The 21431-nt window shown below is 33.2% G+C and overlaps 2 protein-coding genes across 5 annotated transcripts in view; one reads left to right on the top strand and one right to left on the bottom strand.

The window, feature by feature from the left end:
- Positions 1-21425, top strand: part of EML6 (EMAP like 6) — a 309966-nt gene extending 288541 nt beyond the window's left edge. Inside the window, exon 44 of the transcript XR_012121243.1 lies at positions 10731-21425. The gene's annotated coding sequence lies outside the window, so the exon portion shown is untranslated. The remainder of the gene's footprint in view (positions 1-10730) is intronic.
- The window catches only part of RTN4 (reticulon 4), a 63900-nt gene that overhangs the window by 6907 nt on the left and 35562 nt on the right, over positions 1-21431 (bottom strand). For all 4 annotated transcript variants that reach the window (XM_036991098.2, XM_036991099.2, XM_036991100.2 and 1 more), the window contains 2 exons: positions 7484-7691; positions 3509-3647 (listed from right to left, as the gene is read on the bottom strand). In XM_036991098.2, coding sequence (XP_036846993.2) covers positions 3509-3647; positions 7484-7691 — 347 coding nt within the window. The remainder of the gene's footprint in view (positions 1-3508; positions 3648-7483; positions 7692-21431) is intronic.

Here is a 21431-nt window from a genome sequence, read left to right as displayed (position 1 = left end):
TCACATGCTAAGAATAGTGGCTCTAAAATTTTCAATTTCTGAGGAAGGTTGTTTCAAACAGAAGTAGTAGTATTGTGACCCAGAACCTAGAATTATATAAATTTGAGGACACCAAACATTTATGAAGACAATAAGCTATAGAGAAACTTCTTTCAAATTTTTGTTTAAAAGCTATTATTTTAAATAAGTCACAGAGTTGAACTATGTCTATTTTCTAAATGAAAAAATTTATAAATGAGCCTAATTCCCACTGTACTTTCTTGAAATTACAGTGGTTTACCATTTTCTTAGCTATGAATAAGACAATATCAAAGTAAATCCAATCAAAAACTTGTTCCTATAAAATTTTTAAAACTCCATGTTATTTAACAAGATGACAAATTCATCTAAAACTAAAAAGACTGGGGCTCTGTATTAGCAAACTTTCACAGATTAAAGATCTAAACATAGGAAATAAATCAGTCTAAAAGGGAAAAATCGATTTTTCCTTTACATAAAAAAGTTAAAAACATGTTTTGCTTACTATAGGGAGAGAGAAATGAGTCTCCTACCAGCTGCTATGGCTAAGATGCAAAAAAAGTACTAGAAGGAATATCTTTTTTTTACCTTAAATGCTCTCCAAAAAAAACTGGAAGAGTGGCAGATGCTCAATGAACTTCCTTTTCTTGTAGGATTACTGTTAAGTTACTTTAATAAAGAGCCAAGTATGTTAAGTTTTTTATCAGCTTCCTTTTTCAGTAAGACATTTTATGTAAGTTGCCTATACGCTTCTTCAGTGGAAACAGATGGAATCTGTACTGCTCACAGTGACACTAAGATTTAATTTTAATTAGAGTAAAGTTTTAATTTTTAAAAGTGGTTAAAACGTAAGAAGAAAAAGTTTATTGGCATTGGAGGTACCCTAGGTCCCAGGAGAGGGAAAAAAAAATCCAAAATCATTTAAGTAACTATAAAGTCCCCCATGTGGCAGAATCCCACAAGGTTTATCAAGGAAGACACTTTGTGTGCATCTGAGTTACCAAGCTTTGTACCTTTCCATCAGGAGAGAAAAAAAAAAAGACATACCTTGCCTTATTCTTTTCCCCCAACAGATTTTGAGACCTAAATGCAAAGTTCATTCTATGTGTTAATATATTGAAGCAACTGTTATTTATTTGGAACACTGAATGAATCACCCCTGGGAGAAGTCACCAAGCAGCTTTACTTGAGTTCTAGGTTTGACAAAAAAATACCATTTGGGAAAACCATTAAAATAACTTTTCCTCTTTTATTTTTTCTTTTCAAAAGTATTGCTAATTCTAACGGAGAAAAAGTAGTAAACTATAATTCTAATGCAAGTCTTTTTTTCCCCCTAATATTAAGAAACAGAAAAAGTTTTAAAAATATAAGTAAACTTCATAAAAATTAAGTGTTTCAGAAAATAAACCTATCCTCATTATGTGCCACTCTCTTACTTTCAAATTAGCCAAGTCACTCAAGGCAAGCATTTATCAAGTTCAGGTTCTCTCACTTATGCTAGCTTCCTCATGAATAACATAATTGATGAAAAAAAAACCTAAGGTAATTTCTCTATGGAAATTAAAAAATGAGATTTAATAGCACAATGAAATTCTTTATCTCAAAAAACAATTTATTCATAAAATTTCCTCATTCTATTTTCTAATATCTGTGAAAAACATTTTAAAGGCTTTGAAAGTATTTAATAAGGCCTCCTCTAACATTTTCTCACTCTTCTAGCCTTGGCAAGTATTTCCACATCTACAAAACTATCTGTCTAAACATACGACTGTGTATAGATGACAATAAACTCTGAAAAAAACAAATAAGGTTACTTTTGATTAACCTGGAGATGGAAACTTTAAACTGAAACTTGTAAAAACTGGCACTTACTGAATCATTCCCAGATCAATTTGTTTTATTTTTAAACAGATTTCTTCAGGAATGCCTCTTCTCTCAAGAAAAATGTTGAATTATGTATAGCCGCCTTCACACAGCTACACTGTGCAAATATGAAGGATGACTTTTGGCTTTTATGTGTTTCAATTTTTAAATTTTCTATAAAAACAGTAACTTTCCTGTTTGAAGTTACCCCGACCACCTCTTTTGACTGCTAAATGCAGGGATGACTCTGCTGCCTGAAGGCCTGTATCACCATTTATAGATAGTGTTTCTTCTCAATCAGTGCTCACCATCTTCAACTGCACTAGCACCTTTTTGGTGATTCTTCACACAGGTTTTACCCCAGCAGTCAAGCTGTGTATAGCAAGTCTCACTTCAATGAAATAGAAACTGGTTTCTTCTAGGATCCATGTGTACAAGGTTCTATTTCGCACTCCAAAATAGTTTTATTCCCTTTAAAAACTAATCAAACATCCTAAATAACATAACCATGATCTTTTCAATTGCAGATTGACATCAGATAATTTCAAAGCACAACAGAATAAGTCACTAAATGCAAGCACTCTATAAGAGATAATAATGAAAGGAAACTAAATTATTAACTGTTAATGTTATTAGTAACTGAAGTTCCAAAAAATCACACAGCTGAAAATAATGTCTATCTAATGGCTTATAAAGGCTAAGATGTTTTTAAAAGCATTTTGAGCATTTAAGCCTGTCCTGACCAGTTCATAAATTGTTTCACTGAGTCTAAAGGCCCAATCACCCTGTTGCTGTGATATCCATGGATTTCATGATGAATTGATGGTATTTCTTGGAAATGAAAAATTATGATAATTACTACCTTAGTACATTTCTCTCCAGACTTAGATTGGAAATGAGTCTCTTAAGCAGAAGTCACAGGCAAGTTCTACGTAAAGGAAAAGCACTAAAGTCCCATTGCTTGGAGCTCATGTTACATTGACTGGTTTAGTGCTTGCTTTCAGTCAGCTTGAACTTTGGGAGAGTTTATTTGCAAGGTGTGACTTTAACAGTAGCTATATAGTAAGATTCAAAAACTAACGAAAAACGTCTAATGATTGCCAACTGAAGATTAGAGTCTCAGGTCCACAACACCCATGACAATGGTCTCTGATAGAACCTTGAAACTTTCTCAACAATTACCAACTGAAGATGACTTTCAGAGTACTAAAGCTTTTCCACACTAAACATTCCAAGAAAGAGTCCAAGATGTGAAACAGCTTATGTGTGAACAAATCACACACAAGCTAAGTAATTAAGTGCTAGAGGCTCTGTTAGGCAGAATAAATAACATCTGACATTAAATCTATTAAGTAATCTTTTCTTATAATCATTTTTATTTTCTCACTTTTAATCTTTATGATATACAGAAGTATGAATTTATAACTTATCTTCTTTTAAAAGGAATAGTTCTTTCCTCCATCTTAAAACATTTGATTGGATTCTGAATTTTGAAACATAAATTGATAGTAACATTTCACTAAGTCTTTAAAATTTACTTTAATATAGAAAAATAGAATTTTACACTTTTAACTCTTTTGATATTAAATTTTGGGTGTATCAAAAAATGAAAAGCAAATAAACTTACCTTTAGAGAATCAACTAAATCATCGACTAAGAAGAGGCGTCTGAGTTCTTTTATTGTGCAGTTCACATGACCAAGAGCAGAATTACTGTATTTCTGAACCAACTCCTCAGATATAGCAACTTCAGATTTCAAATATGCCCTACAAAACAAAACACACCATAACTGTCACTGGTTGGAGTGACTTTTCTCTGGGTGTATGTAAAAAAAGACATTAATAAAATATTTTAGTAAAAGCCTGTTTTCAAATTAAGCACAATAAAAGTTCACTAAGCAAGGGGTATTTACTGATACATGCTGTCAGCTAAAAAACACAGAAAAGCTTTGAAGCCAGACTGATCTAAGCTTGAATCTTAAGCTCTGCCATTTACTTGGCTATGTAATTTTGTAAAGTTATTTAGCTTCCCTCCAAACCTCAGTTTCCTAATTTATAAAATGGAGATAATGAGGACTCAATTAGTAAAGTTCCTTAACACAGTCGTGCACAAAGCACTCAGTAAATGGTAGTTATTATTATGATTTGCTTTTTTCTTCAAGTTAACATTATGTTGTCTCATCAAGTGCTCCTAACAAAGGTCCTTTTCATTTCCAAATGCTGTACTACACTCTCTTAGCCTTAATCTTTAGGGAACACTGTCCATCTTAATCTTTAGTATGTCAAGCCTGAGATTGTCAAATTGCTTTCTAAAGTATAGTGGCAATCCCAGTAAAACAATAGTTACTGTCCATTTAGATGTCCAAATTTACCGAGATAGCTGGAACCATTAAACTGAAGAAGACAACTGTCATGGAGGAAATAAGTCATCTGCAGGAATGCAAGGAATTGTTTCATTAGTTATTGTTTTAAAGAAGCGATTTTATCTTGGCAGAATAGAACCAAATCAGAGTGCTAAGCATTCTCTTGTATCTGTTGGAAGTAGCTCCTTACCCAGTCCCTCTTCATCACTTCCCCATGTCAGAGACACTAGTTACTTACACTGGAAATAACATCGTCTGATAAGTCCTTGTCCCATAGTTTCATCTCTGCTATATGTCCCAAATTTCTCCTCATTTTCATTCAGTATGCCATCTCTCTAGTTAAATGCTCATTATTTAGAAACTGGAACATTCTCTCAGTCTCCAAACCAGTCTCTAATCTGTGTGCACCTTAGTTCATTCCTCCAGCCCATGCCAGGTTAGTTTTATTTGAGCTCTCCTAGCTAGTGCTATTTAGGCTGAACTCAGGTGGTAGTCAGGAGACTGCTACTACCTAGCTATGCAACTTTGTAAAAGGCATTTAACTTCTCTGGGTCCAACTCTACAAAATTAGAGAAACAGACCTTCCTAAATCGCTTCAGACTCAACCATTCTGTGGTGCCAACTTTTCAACCAGAACCCTCCTAAATCCTTGCTAAGGACCAAGAATGTGTATCTTTACTAGGACAATGGTCTAGCACACAGACAACTGTTATTAACCAACAAATATCAAGTTATTATTATCAAGTTACAAATGGTCAAAGATTCACATCTACCCTCACATCAGCAATAATTTATTTAGGCAGCTTTGAGAAATAATAGAAAAGCTACATATATATATATATATAGTGGCTGATATAACTTCAGTTAGTTCTTTGTACTATGCTTTCACTCTTGCTGAAGACAAGATGCCTGGCCAGCAAAGGCAGTGCTCTCCATCAATGACACCCTGTGGATATTTACATTCACTGAACCAACACGTATGTGATACTAATGCAACACCAGACTGTCATAATTCTGTTTCAATGACCACCAAGTATTAGATATTAATTGTATGATAACATCTTTACTAGTGTGGCTTGAAAACTTGGAAAAACTGTCCAATAGGCTTAAAATGGCAGGTTGGCTGAATTTATTGCGTAATGATTATAAAAAGTCTTTGAGCAAAGAATAAAGTGTTTCTAAGGACATAAAGAAGAAAGAAATCACTAGTTTTTTCCCAAAGTCATCTTTAAGATCAAATGATATATAAAATTTACATTGTAGATGTCTTAGAAGTTTTGGCTTGACAGTGTTTTTATATATTTCAATAAACTACATAAAAAAACATATTCCTTTATGATTTGTGGCATGATATAGCTCTACCATTTGAAGCTGCAATTTCAAGTTACTGAATTCTAAGTTTGTTTTCCCCTTTGTACATTGGAGTACCACCATCTATCTCATAGAGTTGTCATGAAAATTAAGTCTATACATAAAGGCTAGACACACAAGAGCCATTCAATAAATGCTAGTTTCTTTCCCAAACTTATGTAACATCTGCTTCATCAATATGAAGAGAAAGCTAGAGAGAAACAAATCCCCAGTCTTTACAATAAGCAAAATAATTAAGTAGGTCTCTCCTAGTAAAGTATGAAAACGGATTTAAGTTTACCCTTTAATATCAACTGGAAAATGTTCTAATTACATCCTCATTCATGCCCAAATACACATTTGTCTTACCAAAATTTTTATTCACCATCTATTTGAAAAAAAAGTCCATATACAAAACAATTAGAGAATACTTCAAAACCACATTTAGTGCAACAGGAAATGACTTCTCAGATTATTCTGAGCCAGTGTTATGAAAACCTTCTTCAAAGAGCTAGGTCTTGAAATCAAACACAGAACCAAATAGAAACTATGACAGATTAAGGCATCTGGGGAGCTAAAAAGGCATGAAAATGGGCACAGAAAACTTGAACAGGTAAATGAGAGACAAGATAAAGATATATGGACTTTATCCTATAATGAACAGAGAGCCTTATGCCTAAAAATATGATAAAAGTGGTATCTGAGGAAAATTAATCTGGTAACATCTGTAAGAGATGAAGTAATCTGAGGTAACCAGAGCCCAGTTTGGTAAATGAAGTCCAGCCAGGAACAGACAAACTTCCTGTATACAGCCAAGTGGTAAGTATTTCAAGCTTTGAAAGCCATATGTCTCTGTCACAGCTTCTTAAATCTGTTATCACAGCATGAAAGCTGTGTTTCTAATAAAAATATTTACAAAGGCAGCAAGTGGGCAAAAAACAAAATTTAATTATTTTCTGTATGTGGATGCAACATCGAACTGGGAGCCTGAAATTAAGATACTAGTGGTATTACTGGTAGAAATGGACAAGTTTGAGGAAAAAAAGTTTCATTTAAAACATAATATTAGTAGTTGTTAGGGGCTAGATGGGGAGTGACTGCTTATGGGCACAAAGTGAGTTTTGAGTGTGATGAAAATGTAATTAAATGGTGATGCTTGTACAATTCTGTGAGTATACTAAAAACCACTTAATTGTATAGTATGAGAATTATATCTCAATTGAAAGAAGGGGGTGGTGGAGAAACATGCTGAGTATAAAGTGAAGGCAGAAGGCCCTAGTTGAGGTGTGTCCCATTAGCAATTAGATCTATAATCTACAGTGTGCTTGTAAAAATAAGGGCACAAGATATAGTTTAGAGACAAGGAGCTGCTGGGGGGCGGGATGGTGGATGGGAATAAAAGGCTGTCTCCAAAGTAATGCCTTAGGGAATGAGAAGTAAACTAGATAGAGAAGGAATGGTAAGAAAAGGTAGGCATAATGTGAAAACACAACAGAAAAATATAAACATACATTTTCTAGTATCAGATAAGAGTATCATAAGCAATTAAAAAATATAACTTTCACCATTCCTAAGTTAAAGATATAGCTTCCATTAATGTAAAATTAAATTACCAAATACATACTTCTAATAAATATTACTAACAATTAGTAGAGTGAGGCTAATGGTACATAAACCCAGTCTTTTCCATCAGGAGCCTATGATAAGATCTCTTTAGGAGATCTCAAAAGCAGATGCTTCTGATACATCTTTTTGGCAAAAATTTGCAGTTATCTTTAAGCAGTAGAAAAATGTATGCTGTAACTCTACAGATAGAAGAATGAAAGTTCAATACAAACTAATTCTGTTTGCAGTGCTGTCAATGTGTGCCTTGTTTTCCAGACATCTCACCTGAATGGGTGGCCTTCATCTGACTTCTGGATAGCTTGGATCACACCCTTATATATCCTAAAGCTGATAGTCACAGAGAGTAGGGCCAAGACAATGTAGGCCGTTACACTCACAATGCTGAATACTGTCAATGAAAGCAGCAGGAATAAGCTGGCACCAAACACCACTCCAGTCTTCTTAATGTCTCTCCAGTAGAGGAGGTCAACAACTAAAATTTAAAAAGAATACAAAATTAACATTATTTTATCCATTTGGATTTGGCACATTTATATTTACTCTACCTATAAAAATAAAAAGATCAAACAAAACCAAGCCTTAAATGTTCAAGAAAGATTAACTTTATAAGTACCCACTCTAAGTTGCATATTAGTATAATATCTGCATCTGTTTTTATGTACCATAAAATGTTTTTCATCCAAATTTATTTCCTACATGTCCAAATCATTCTGGCTATACAAAAGTTATTAAATCTCTCAAGCCAAGCAAAGTACACTTCTAATCCAAAATAAAAGGTTTCTTAAAAATCATCTCAAAGGCTTTTATCTTCATACAGTGTATGATATATATTCAAATAATAGAAAAAAATCTTTACACACACTGAGATACTTCCATGACACAATATATTAACCTCTAGAAAAATCACTAATTCAAAAATTGAGAAATTAAAACTATTAAAAACTACACCTAAGAATTTTACAGCTTTGCTTTAAAGAGATTTCTCTTTGAGAAACTTAAAAAAAAAAATTGTGACCTAACCTGGCTACAATTACAAAAATTTCTGACAAAGCAAAAGACAGAGGGAAATAGCCTTCAGATTACCTGAAAAGCCACTTCTCTCTAGGAGTAGATAAACATAATGCCATAAAGTTTTAGGTGTCAAAGAAACAAAGAAAAACTAAATGTGTTACACGGTTATATACTTTTTATTAACAGTAAGGAGTCAGACAAAGCCTAACTTAGCAAGTTTACTCTTGGCTTAGGATCACAGGACCACTGCTGGGATCAAATAACCATAGGTCTTAAGATCTGGTTATGTGAAACCCAAGGTGGATTCTGCACTGTGCCAAAAGGCTTCTGAATTCACAGGCTAAACATAATTCATCTCTCTTGAAATTGTAAAAAATGGACAAAGGAGGATATATTCTTACAGTAAATAAGGAGATACTCTTGAGTACAATTTTAAATACTTGTTATTTTTAAGGTAAAAAAGGTGACAAAGAAAAGTAACATTTCTATGGGCTGCTTTGGTCTTGATCCCCAGGTCCTCTTTAGTATCTGACTTAGGGGTACTTCTGTGGGGGAAACTATATGTAAACTGCAAAATGTTAGGTATTTCTATGAAGCCCTTTATTACTGTTAGTATACATCATATGAATGAAGATTAAGATATTTTAAATGTTCACTGCAGTGGCTGAGACACAGCAGGGGCTCAACAACATTTATCTTGTTTAGGGAACATTCATTCCATTCGCCTAAATATGATTTGATTTGGGTGCTATTAATTTAACATTCTGCATCTGACTTAGAATGTTTTAGCTTATTTTAGAATGATTTAGCTTAGTTTTCAACTATTTATTCAAGTTTTCCCCATCTCAAGTTTGAACCAACCCTGTCTAAAATATCGACATCAATTTTGTTCTATTTAACTTGTTTCTACTATTGTACCAATATGCTAGCAACTGAGAACTGTCAGAACTTGAAATAGTGTATCTGTGCTGTTAAAATGACATCATGAATAAAAGGTCATACTGAATAAAGAGTGAACAGCAATGCTAATAGTTTTCTGACATTCAGCAAACAATGAGCTGATACTACTCAAGAAACTCAACCTACTAGAATGAAACTAGAAAATCTGAAAATGGGGACGCGGACTTCTTTTTTTAAAGTCCTGTCCAATTCTAAAATACTACAATTCTAGGAAGATGGTAAGACACATAAAAACAATGTCAATAAAATTAATACTGCACTGTCATGAGAATTCAGAAAAGGAACAAAATGAAATGTTAAAAGACTTTGTGAAAGAGACAGAAATTGAGCTGGGTCTTTAAAAATGAACAGGGCCTAGAAAATCTAAAGGTGTTGGCCTCCTTATAAGTCTCTGTTAGCAATGGCTCTAATGAGGCAGGGTTTTGCTTTGTTTTGTTTTATAAAGGAGGGTCAGGGACGTAATGATAAAAATAGCTCCTGGTAACATAATTTTTTATGTTACACACAGGCTCCCCACTGTGCCCCACAACAGTGGCCTATAGAAGACAAAGCACTTAGGCTCCCAAGGGATCACCTGCACTCAAATATTAGCTCCATAACTCCCTAGCTGTATGACCCCAGGCAAGTTGCTAAATGCCTCTACACTTCAGCGTCTTCATCTGTGCATACAAGTAGGAATGATCTTAATCACAGATTCTGAGGATTGAGTGAGATAGTAACAGTTAGTAAGATAATGAATAGAAAGCACAACATAGTGCACAGAGTAAAATACTAAACAATGTCAGGATTATTTGTTGCTATTACAAATACCTATTACTATCAGTTTTCTTATTCAGGTAATTTAACAGTAAACATAAAGAAAAAGAAAAGAAAACTTCAACTTATGATTAACTTGTAAGTTAAATTGTATTGCTGTGTTATAAACACATTACTTTATAAGCACATGGAAAAGAATTTTAAAATACTTAAGTTTTTACTATTACAGGGCAAATAAAAGTTGATAACCTAGAAGAATCAGCAAATAAGGTACACCTCAAATCTATTTTTATATAACAAATTGCTCCTTTATAAAAATAATCTGGTTCTCAAAGTGCTCCAAAACATTTATTAACCTTTAAAAATCACAACTGGTGGTTAAGTTAAAATAAATGCAGATATCCTCACTATTCCTTACCGATATTAAAAACTACTCAGTAAAACCTGATTATGAAATAAATGACTAGACTTCAGAGGTATGTATAATATAAATTAATGTCTAACTGAATTATCTAATATGATAGTCACTGTCCAGTTTCAATTACTAAATAAGAACTAGTTATAATCAGGTCATGATTTCCATAAAGATGGATATGGAAGAAGGAAATGTCAGTGACTGGGATTCAAGAGACCCATATCCTAGTATTGGTTCTGTAACTGATCATTTTAGATAAGATTCCAACTTCCCTGGACCTCAGGTTTATTATCATTAGTGAATAAGGCATTCAATAAATGATCTCTTTTCTCTTAAAAAACTAACATGGTTATGAACATATCTCCCCAGGAAAAGGGAACAAAAGCAAAAATGAAAAAGTGGACTATATCAAGCTGAAAAGCTTCTGTACAGCAAAGGACACCATCAATAGAACAAAAAGGTACCCTACAGTATTGGAGAATATATTCATAAATGACAGATCTGATAAAGGGTTGACACCCAAAATATATAAAAAGCTCTTGCACCTCAACAAAAATCAAATAATCCAATTAAAAAATGGGCAGAGGAGCTGAACAGACAGTTCTCCAAAGAAATTCAGATGGCCAACAGACAAATGAAAAGATGATCCACATCACTAGTCATCAGCGAAATGCAAATTAAAACCACAATGAGATATCACACCAGTAAGGATCGCCACCATCCAAACGACAAACAACAATACATGTTGGCAAGGTTGTGGAGAAAGGGGGTATTACGATTAGCATGTATAATTAGCATGGCATGCAGAGGGGGGCATGGGGAGGACTGTGCAACACAGTGAAGACAAGTAGTGATTCTACAGCATCTGACTACGCTGATGGACAGTGACTGTAATGGGTTTCGTGGGGGGGACTTGGTGAAGGGGGGAGCCTAGTAAACATAATGTTCTTCATGTAATTGTAGATTAATGATAACAACAACAAATGTATACATGAATGTTCACAGCATGTTATTCATAATAACCACAAAGAGAGACAACCCAATGTCCATCAACTGAGTAGATAAACAAAATATGGTATATCCATACAATGGAATATTACTGGGCCATAAAAATGGATGAAGTGCTCATACATCTACAACATGAAAGAACCTTGAAAACATTAGGCTAAGTGAAAGATGCCAGACACAAAAAGGTCACATATTACATAGTTCTGTTTATACGAAATGTCTAGAGTAGGCAAGTCTGTAAAGACAGAAAAGTAAATTAGTGGCTGCTACGGGCTCAGAGTAATGGAGAAGGGGAGTGACTGCTAAAGGGCATGGGGTTTTCTGGGGGGAATAATGAACATTCTGGAATTATACAATGGTGACAGTTGTACAGTTTTGTTAATATACTAAAAATCAATGAATTGTATACTTAACAAAAATAAGTAAACTAAAAATAAACTGTTTTTAACATGTTTCCCTTGCCAGTTTGTAAGCTCCGTAAGAGAACATGTTGTCTTATTACCTACCATATCCCCAAAGCTGAGCACAAAGCCTGAACTAACTAAATTTTCAATTAATATTACTGATTGACTGATTAGAATGAATTCATACTTTATGCCAGTTTAAGACAAGCATTAATTCTAATTTATTTTTTTAATGTTTCTATGCTTTCAATTTAATATTAGTTTTATTTAAACTATTTTCAGATATCTACTTATTAATAACAAATAACAATGTTTTCGGATACCTCATAAAATAGCAAATATTGTTTTACAGGCTTGTCTCCCCCTTACTAGACCCTGAAGGATTGATGAAGGTCTTTCATCTTTATATTCTCATTACCTGCTTCATTAATATTTGCTGTACTGTCAGAATAGTGGTCAGATTATTCTTAGGAATATAAACATTTTAATTAAAGCTTATAATATTTTCAAATAAAAATAAAGGACATTGTTAAATAAGAACTATAGGGTTAGTAAAATGCTAATTTTAGATTCTCTGTAATCACTTGGTTAGTTCTGTTTATGAGTGAAGAGTCTAATGGCTTCTATTCTTTAGAAACTGAAACTAAGACAAAGGGCTTGTATTTAACCTTTTACAGTCCCTCAAGTCTCCTCATAGACTGCAGAAGAAAATGTTAATCATTCAAAGTACCCAACTGTGGCCTCAAGCTTTACTCTTGTAAATGTGGGGAATGCTTATGGATTTTTAAAATAATGGTGATCAGTTTAAATAAAATCTGGTCATTTAGAAAAATGTGATTTACTCCCTGCCATTGCTTGCCCACTTTTGTTTTCAAAATAACAATGTAAAAAAACCTTATTTGGTTGTTTTATGCAGTGCACAGAGCAGCAGCATACCTATAAAACTAAAGTTTTAATTAAGAATAACTCACTACACTACAATTTTTTCTTCAAAATAAAAATTGGCCCAATGCAGAGTAAGAAGAGCTGTCTACATTTGGTAATCATAAACTGTCATCTGTCATACCTAAAAATAGTGCCAGTGCAGAAGTCATCCAATTACATTCTGTCTCAAATCGAATTCTTATTGAAGCTCTTCCTTGAATAGCCTGTGGTCAGGTTTCAGTTTTAAAATCTTTTGTCTAAGGAGAAAAAAAATTGAACTGGCTGGTCCTAAAAATACTGGGAAGACAGGGAGTGGCTAAGAAAATACCTACTTTTTAAGTAAAAGTAAATACTAAGTTCTCCTTAATAAGTCAGGCAAAGAATGAGGAAGGCAGTTCAAAAGGAAATTAATAAGCAAACAAATATCTAAATATTAGAAGAGTTAAATTTTAATTATTTTTTTTCACAACCATAATCTTTTTTAACAAATTATTATATATTAGGAATCATAATCCTTAAATCAAATTCTTCCCATTTGCCAGTAAAAGTCACTAGAACTCAGAGTTGATCACTTAGCACTACATAGTAAGCTTTTACCTCCACATAGCAGACATTCACTTGGTAATAATAACAGGTGAAGGTCCAGAAAAAGATCTCTGCAGAGCAGAACTCAACTCTCAGCAAAAAGTAAGAAGGGCTATTTCGTCCTTCGATTTATCATCAGTATGACCCTGACTAGATCACTTAACCTAGTTAGCCCGTGTGTAAAATCAGAAAAATGATACCCAGCTAAGAAGTCAGTTGAAGCTGAAAGGATATTTCCTAAAAGGAAATGCTTGGTGAACTAAATACACTAAATAAAGGAATCATCTCAAGAAAATCAAGCAGGTCAATCAGATATTAAATGTGTGCTCAACTAAGCTCTGATTTTTTAAAAGGTGAATTCATCTTTCTCTGAAAGCACTGCTAATTCGGTTACAGTCCGCAGTTTCAGACTGATGGGTACCCTAGTATGTATCTCCACCAAACACTTGGCAGTCCAGTAACTCTGCTGGCCATCTCAACTCTTCCTGTAAGGAGTTCCTGAAAGATGTACAATTTCAAATCCTAGTCTCTTTCATCACTAAATCTTTACTGCCTTGCTGTGACAACATTTTAGTGTGTTGGCCAAGTTCAACCACCAAACATTTAAGAAAAAGGCATATTACATACAATCAGCATAAATTCTATACTGGCCTTTTCTATAACAACCCCTATTCTGAGCATGAAACCGTGCTGAATACTTTTGCATACATTATCAGTAATCACAACTCTATATTTATTATTGCATTTTATACATGAGGCAACTGAGGCTTACAAGTATTAGTAAATAGATTGTCCAAGGTTACAGATGGAAATCCAGGTCTAACCATGAAGGTCTCACTCTTTCCATCATACCACATTTAATGTTTAAAGGAATGTATCAGTACTCGTTTGTTTTTTATCCTACCTGAAGATGCCAAATAGTATTTCAACCTCAATTTAAATTGAGAAAGGGAAGAAATTTACTAACACCATGAGCAGATAAACCAATAAATTCCAGTAATATAAATTCAATAGTAGTAGTTAATCATGTTCTATTTAAACTACAAACGGCTTCTTAGAAGCTCTCTAAATTATCCCTCTTTGAAAAATAATAAAAATCAGAACTAAACAGTTGTATGTGTGTGAGACTGTGTATCCAGTTAAGACAACACAAATCAACCACAATGTAAAATTGCCACTCTTCCTAATAATGCAGGATTTTATAAGGTTAATGTTTTGAGTGATGTTGGAGAATTACTCAAAAAGAAGGACAGTCCAATAGGCACTTCAAAACAGAATATCTCACATCAAGAGATTAAAGGGAATAAATCCTTGAACATTTTTTGTAAAGGGACATTACGTATGTTCCACTGTAAGATTCAACCATGAAGTGAAAGACGCCATTTTGTGTTACCAAACAACTTTGCGGTAAAAATTACACATCCTAAAAGCTCCAAAATCTGATTCAACCTGTTTATTCTAAGAATTTACACACAGCTGTGATTATAACCTAAATTTGATAAGAATAAAACTGAAAGTTATTTTAGGACTGTTGGTTTTATGTTTCAAAATAAAGTCTTTATCAAATCTTTTTCCCTCCATTATTTGCTATGAAATTCGAGTTTAAGTGATCTTTATTTCTTTAAGTATCTTCAAACAGAAAATGTCTCAGTACGTTGCAGGAAGGTAAAAACTACCTGTCGTTAATGCCTTCTAAGAATAATCCAAATTTCTGAGATAGAGAACAGTGAGGTTCAATAATCATCCACATGCCTCATAAGTTAAATTCACCAATTTATTTAAATAGTTCATGTACTATCTAATACTTCCTTTAATTCCACATTCTACCTTCAGTTTATTACAAGACAAAACGTACAACAGAAAATAACTCTAACTTCCCACTTCCAATTTCTCTAAACCATAATTTTCCCTTTGCAGGGAAATTCATAAGCTAATTCCATTTTCTGTAAGGTAAAGCTAATGATATCTTCTAAGTTTGTCATATACATATTCCAAGCCAATAATTCTTACCCTCACAAACTTTATCTTCAATTGTAAAAGATGTCAAAATAAAGACTCTTCCCATAAAAAGCCTATACTTCTGATAAATTTTGGTAACATGTTTTTTATTTTAAAATACCAGAATTCATAAAGACTTATACAACTGGAAACCCAAAATTAGAATACCCACTGGTTCAACACATAATTTACTATGGTTTAAATTTTATTTCTTGTTTGTATCCAAGCATTACAAGAAACAGGCACTAAACCTTAGAAATAGGAAATCACTGCTCCAAATCCTATTTCTACTAATAAAAAACCAAATGGAAAACAGTTCTATAACCCTAGAAACTCAAAAAAATTTAATAACTGGAATGGGGAGGGAAACTTAAAGCAAATTACAGGTACAAAAAAGAGAATGAACTGCACTTGTGGATAAACTACTGTGTTTATACAGATGGTCCCCGACTTAGGTAGTTAAACTTAATGATTTTTCAGTGGTACTTTACAGTGGTACAAAAGTGATACTCATTCAATAGAAGCTGGTCTTTGAATTTTGGCTTTTTCCCAGGCTACCACCATGCAGCTGGATAGTCAGTCCCTCATGATGCTAGGCAGCAGCAGTGAGCCTAGACCTGTCAGCCATGCATAGAGGAGGATAAACAACCAATGTACTTACAAACATCCCATATCCATACAACCTGTTTCTCACTTTCAGTGTGGTATTCAATAAATAACATGTGATATTCAACACTTTATTATTATAAAATAGGCTTTGTGTTAGATGATTTCCCCAACTGAACTTAATGTAAGTGTTCTGAGCACGATTAATGTAGGCTAGGCTAAGCTATGATGTTCTGTATGGTAGGTATTAAATGCACTTGCGACTTAGAATACTTGCAACTCATGATGGGTTTATCCAAACATAACCAAAGTCAAAGGTGATCTGTACTTCTTTAATTTTACACACTGTACCCACTGAATATACTCACTGAATAGCTAATAGTACAGATAATGAAACAAGGTACTCACATCAGAACTAAATAGACTAGAATAACCTACTTTAAATTATTTTAGATTTTTTTAGGTGGAAAAAATACACAAATGAGTGTACAGAACAAAGAACACCTGTAGTTCCATAATTCTTATGGAAAATAAGAATTTGAGCAAATCTGTAGTCTGGGAATAGAAATCCCTAAATCTATTACAATGCCCAACTGTTAACAATAGACTTGAATGGATAGCATTAATATTTGATAATTTTTTAATCTTTAAATTGATTTGAGCTCAAGTAAACGCTATATAGGATAAATATAAGATAACAGTAAATACTGTATTTGAGGAGAGACAATAGTATTTTGGTCTATCAGTATGTTATATAAATGCCTAAGTGGTGACTCTGAAAATCATGAAGCAAATTTAAATAGGTATATTTATATGTTTTATATACATACACTCGGTAACAAAAATCAGCAATATCCTTGACAAGGCAGAGAGACAGAAAATTTTGCCTTAGAACACTGCTCTAAAGATGCAAAGAGAGGCACTGGCTAAATTACACTTAATAACATCCTGTAGCCTAAATTTGAGCAAGAGATGGGATTAAGTGAATAAATAAAAAAGGAATCTATGGGATACTTAGAGACCAGAAGAATGATCTGTTCAGTGTTTAATATCTCTCCTACATTCAAGCATGTAATCTAATCCTGAAGGATGAAGAGAAAGTATACTCCTGGCCCTCAGCTCCCACTAGGATTAACCTTGTAACAATACAACTAGCCACACCTACCTTCTTTCATGGCTAGTGGGATAGATTACTGACTCTCTTATCGCAGAGTGAAGACCATATAAAAAGCAATACATACCATGTTCAATAAGATCTCATAGTTAAGACTATAAAAGAATAAAATATCACAACAGGGGTTATTTTAGCTTTTATGTTTTTCAGTCTTCAATTGTTCAAATACAAATATAAATTGTAAAATAAAAAAAGGCCCCATACCACTAGCTGTGTGATCCTGAAATAATAATTTAATCTTTAGTTTTCTTGGTTTCCTTACCCATAAAATGAGAAAGTCAGAATAAATGACTAATAAAATGCCTTGACTGCAGGTATAATCTAAAAATCTCAGATATATATAAATTACCTGATTAAATACCTTAAATTGCCTGATTGTACTTTTATGAAAGGGTAAGGAAGGAATGCCTTTTCTTATTTCTTCCATGTGTAACAACATTTTTTAAATTGTCCAAGAATGTATTATAGGGTTCAAGACAATAAGTAAACATGGCTGAACATCAGAGCCCTCAGCCTCTCGTTTTATTAAGGAGACCCAGTGACAGAGCCACCACTGTTTCTGCCTTCAAGGAATTTACGGTCTAGCAAAAGAGTAGTATCTCATACATTCCCATGAACACCTATCTATATAAAACTGTAATAGAAGCACAAAGTGAAAATGAAGAGATGGGAGTTCTGAGTAATACTGGATTACCTCCACCTGGAAGTACAGCGACAACCTCAAAGAGAATTGTCCTTTGGTAAGCAGAGCTTGAATGAAATGAAATCACAAAACGGGGCATTCTAGACAGAAAAACACAAGCAAATGCAAAGACCTGGCATGTTTATGGAACAAGTCTTTCAATGTGGTTAGAAACAGTACCAGGAAATGGAGTTATTTATACATGGAATGCCTCATCCAGTACAGACTTCGTGAATTTAATTTGAAAAGTTAATGAAAACCCTGTAAGTGCTATGAATAGAGCCACACTTCAGGAAGATTAATTTGCTTGTGACCCCACTGGATTTAATAGAAAAACCAGTTAGGAGTTCTGGTGAGGAAATAGGCATACCCGGACTTAGGTAAATAAAGAAAAGAGAGAGGATATTTCCACCATTGCTCCCACTACTTATCTATACAAGACTTTATACCATATATAGGAGAAAACATTTGCAAATGTACTTTTTTAATATAAACCTGGCTCTCATCAAGTAATTTAAATAAAACATAAAAAAATAACTATCCTTAGAGTTAAAACCATCAGAAATGCATACAGAGTATTAAATTTTCACCAAAGTTTCAGGACAGACTCTCCCCTACATTGCTCAAATTTTGTGCAATCTTTCTGGAGGGCAGTTTTGCAACATAAACCAAAAGCCTACATACTTATAACCCAGCAACTTGGAAATAATCACAGATAAAAACAAAGATTTATATTAAATATATTCATTTAAGCATTTGTTTATACTTGCAAAAACATTAGGAATAATTTGAGTAATTAACTCTGAGATTAAAAATAGAATATTATAACAAATATTTATTATGAGATTAATAGATTGATACCTAGATTATAGCCATTAAAATGATGTAGAATATTTTTATATGAAAGGTATTTCCCCATTTAGTGTGAGAAAAATGATTATAGAACAAATGTACCATATGGCTTCCTCAATACACACACACCATTAAAAATATACACCAAAATCACTGTGAAGTGATGGTTTTATACTTTTTAAATATTTTATAAATTTCCTGATAGACAGGTAGATAGAATTGCCCTACTCAACCAAGATCCTGAAGAAATATCTAGTGAATGCCTAAACACCAGATTTCTACTAAGTTTAGAAATGAAAGCAGCGGCCTTAACTCAATCAACAGGTCTCACAATTGGTTAACACCAAAGTTCTTTTCTCAGGGGTTAAGTGAGGCATTTACTTCGAGCAGCACAACCCCTGCACCTCTCTACCTAAATGTCAGTCTGAGCATACACCTGTATACACTGACCTTAAGCCTCCAAAGAAATTCAAAGTGGCTTACCAAAGGGAAAGGTCAGGGAACTCTGTAAGACCCTCTGTAAATGACTATGCTCCAGAAATGGTCAAAAGCCAGTTTGTCTTCAGGTGTAATCAAATTCAAACATCTCTGTCCCCATCCTACGGAAACTACTCAGAGAAACTAACATAGCATGTTAACTGCCAAACACTAAGAGCACCAGTAATGGACAGTGTGTTACACATATTCCTAAATTCAACAGAGTCTTAATTTTCATATTAAACAGTTTCTCTGTAGTATTTAACCACATGTTCTTTCTTGAAAATTCTTTCCCTCAATATCAGTGAACTACAGTATCTTGCTTCTTTTACTGCCCTTCTTTCCTGGTGCTGTACATTCCCACAATGTGGGTTTTAGGATTTCTTTCCTTCATTTTCATTTCTAAGTAAATTTCTTCACAGTATTCATGCCTCACTTTGCATTCAAGTGCAAAAATATGTAAAAGAATACAAATTATTAATATTGGTCTCAGCCTGAAAAATAAATGTCTTAAATACTAATTAGCAAAAAAAACCAAACTTTTAAAACATTGAAATCATTTTAAACTTCTGTTATACCATTATACTTCACCATCATTAGATAACTGGATGTGTTTCAACCATGGCCCTTAAAGGGGGGCAAGCAGGGGTAGGGAGGTGGGGAACAGTAGGAAAAAATCTGGACATAAATTATTTTTTTTAAATGTATCTGGAGCCCAGATTAGATTCTTTCCTCTAATGTCACATACTGTTCATAAAATGAGGAAGAAACTCATTCCAAGACAGCTTCAGTTTCTCAGTGATTTCCATTTAAGTCATAATCTATAATCTAAAACATTAAAATTAGCTGCTAAGGAAAATACTAAAAATATAACTTCACCAATGAATCAAAAAATTGAAGTTAATCTTATCAAGCAAAAAAAATCCAAAGACAAGCACTAAAAAATATCAGGGCATTCCACTTACAAACAAAGTGAGGTTCCACAGAGATATTTAAATTTTATTTTATATTGAATGCCTAAAAAATAATAATAATAATCCAAAGAAATCTATGGTATAATACGGACTACACTGGATCCTGATTTGTCTCAAATTATCCCTAAATTTGTTCAGCAAATAAAGAACCGAAGATGTTATTAAATGGCCTAAGATTTAAATTAACACAGAGTCTTAATAGTTAGAGTAGGCCCTGATGTGACTTCTCACCTATTTTCAAAGCCTGTATTTCATTGTATTGTTATCACTACTATAACTTTTACTTATCAGAAACTAGTGTATCAGTTGACCTTTCACTTTGTAATGCTGTCAGAAGATTAAGAAAGAAAAAGCCTTCTCTTATTTAAATTCACATGTAAAAAAATCATAAAGGTAAAAATCCAAAGTATTGTTCTCTACTAAATTGTTAATAAATAAAATCTTTCCCATGTCTCAATGTGAACTCAATCATAAAACCACCTTTTCTCCACATTTTTCTTTATTGAATAAATTTTTTAAAGGGTGTCATGAAGGTTACTGTAATTAGCTCCATATGTTGCTTTTACAAACATTATCATTAATCCTACTAGCAATTCTACTACAGAAGGAATTAACGTTTTTTAAGAATTATAAAACTTGAATGTAGCCAGAAAAAAAAATGATGTGGCATTTCTACTTGGACTACTTAAAAACAGCTCTAATAATTTTTATGACAGCTTATTGTAAGTGGTCAGATACACAGCACCACCTGCTCTTTTTTTTTTTTGGCACATTTTACCATCTACATAATAAAATACTTAAAAAATATTCATTACAGTCAACAATTTACCACTACTGTGAATATATTTTAACATTTCGAGATTGACAAAAATATAATGTAATTAAAGGTGACTGGTAGTAATTTAAAGGTTAATCAGATTTCCAAAGAAGAAAATAGGCTTATTGCAAATGCAGTATCTTGCTACCTATAAACCTTTGGGTAGAATTTCAACTACACCAAGTCAGCTTTTAAAAAAAATACTTATTCACAGAAAATATGTCATTATGGAATAGAAACTATCTAGACTTATCACACCAAAGTGACCAATAAATGAAATATGATAAAACTATTCTGTTTGCAAAGTGCAAGATTATAGAACCTAATCAACGATAGACCTGCAAAGACTAAACCAAATGCCAGTGAAACAGAACAGCATGACATTTCCTCATACACAACCAAATGTAAGAACACATTATGAAATAGCTGTTTTAACCCTTTATTTTATCTTAAACCTAATTTCATAGTCCTCATTTCCAACCCAAAATATATCTAAATTGCAAAGCATATTTGTAGAAATACATTACTGGTCACATAAAAACACTGAATTGAAGATTAAAAAGTAGATA

This window comes from Manis javanica, chromosome 1 (genome assembly GCF_040802235.1).
Source record: "Manis javanica isolate MJ-LG chromosome 1, MJ_LKY, whole genome shotgun sequence".
Classification (NCBI taxonomy): Eukaryota; Metazoa; Chordata; class Mammalia; order Pholidota; family Manidae; genus Manis; species Manis javanica.
The sequence above is the reverse complement of the archived record's forward strand: the minus strand, read 5'-3'. Positions and strand labels throughout refer to the sequence as shown.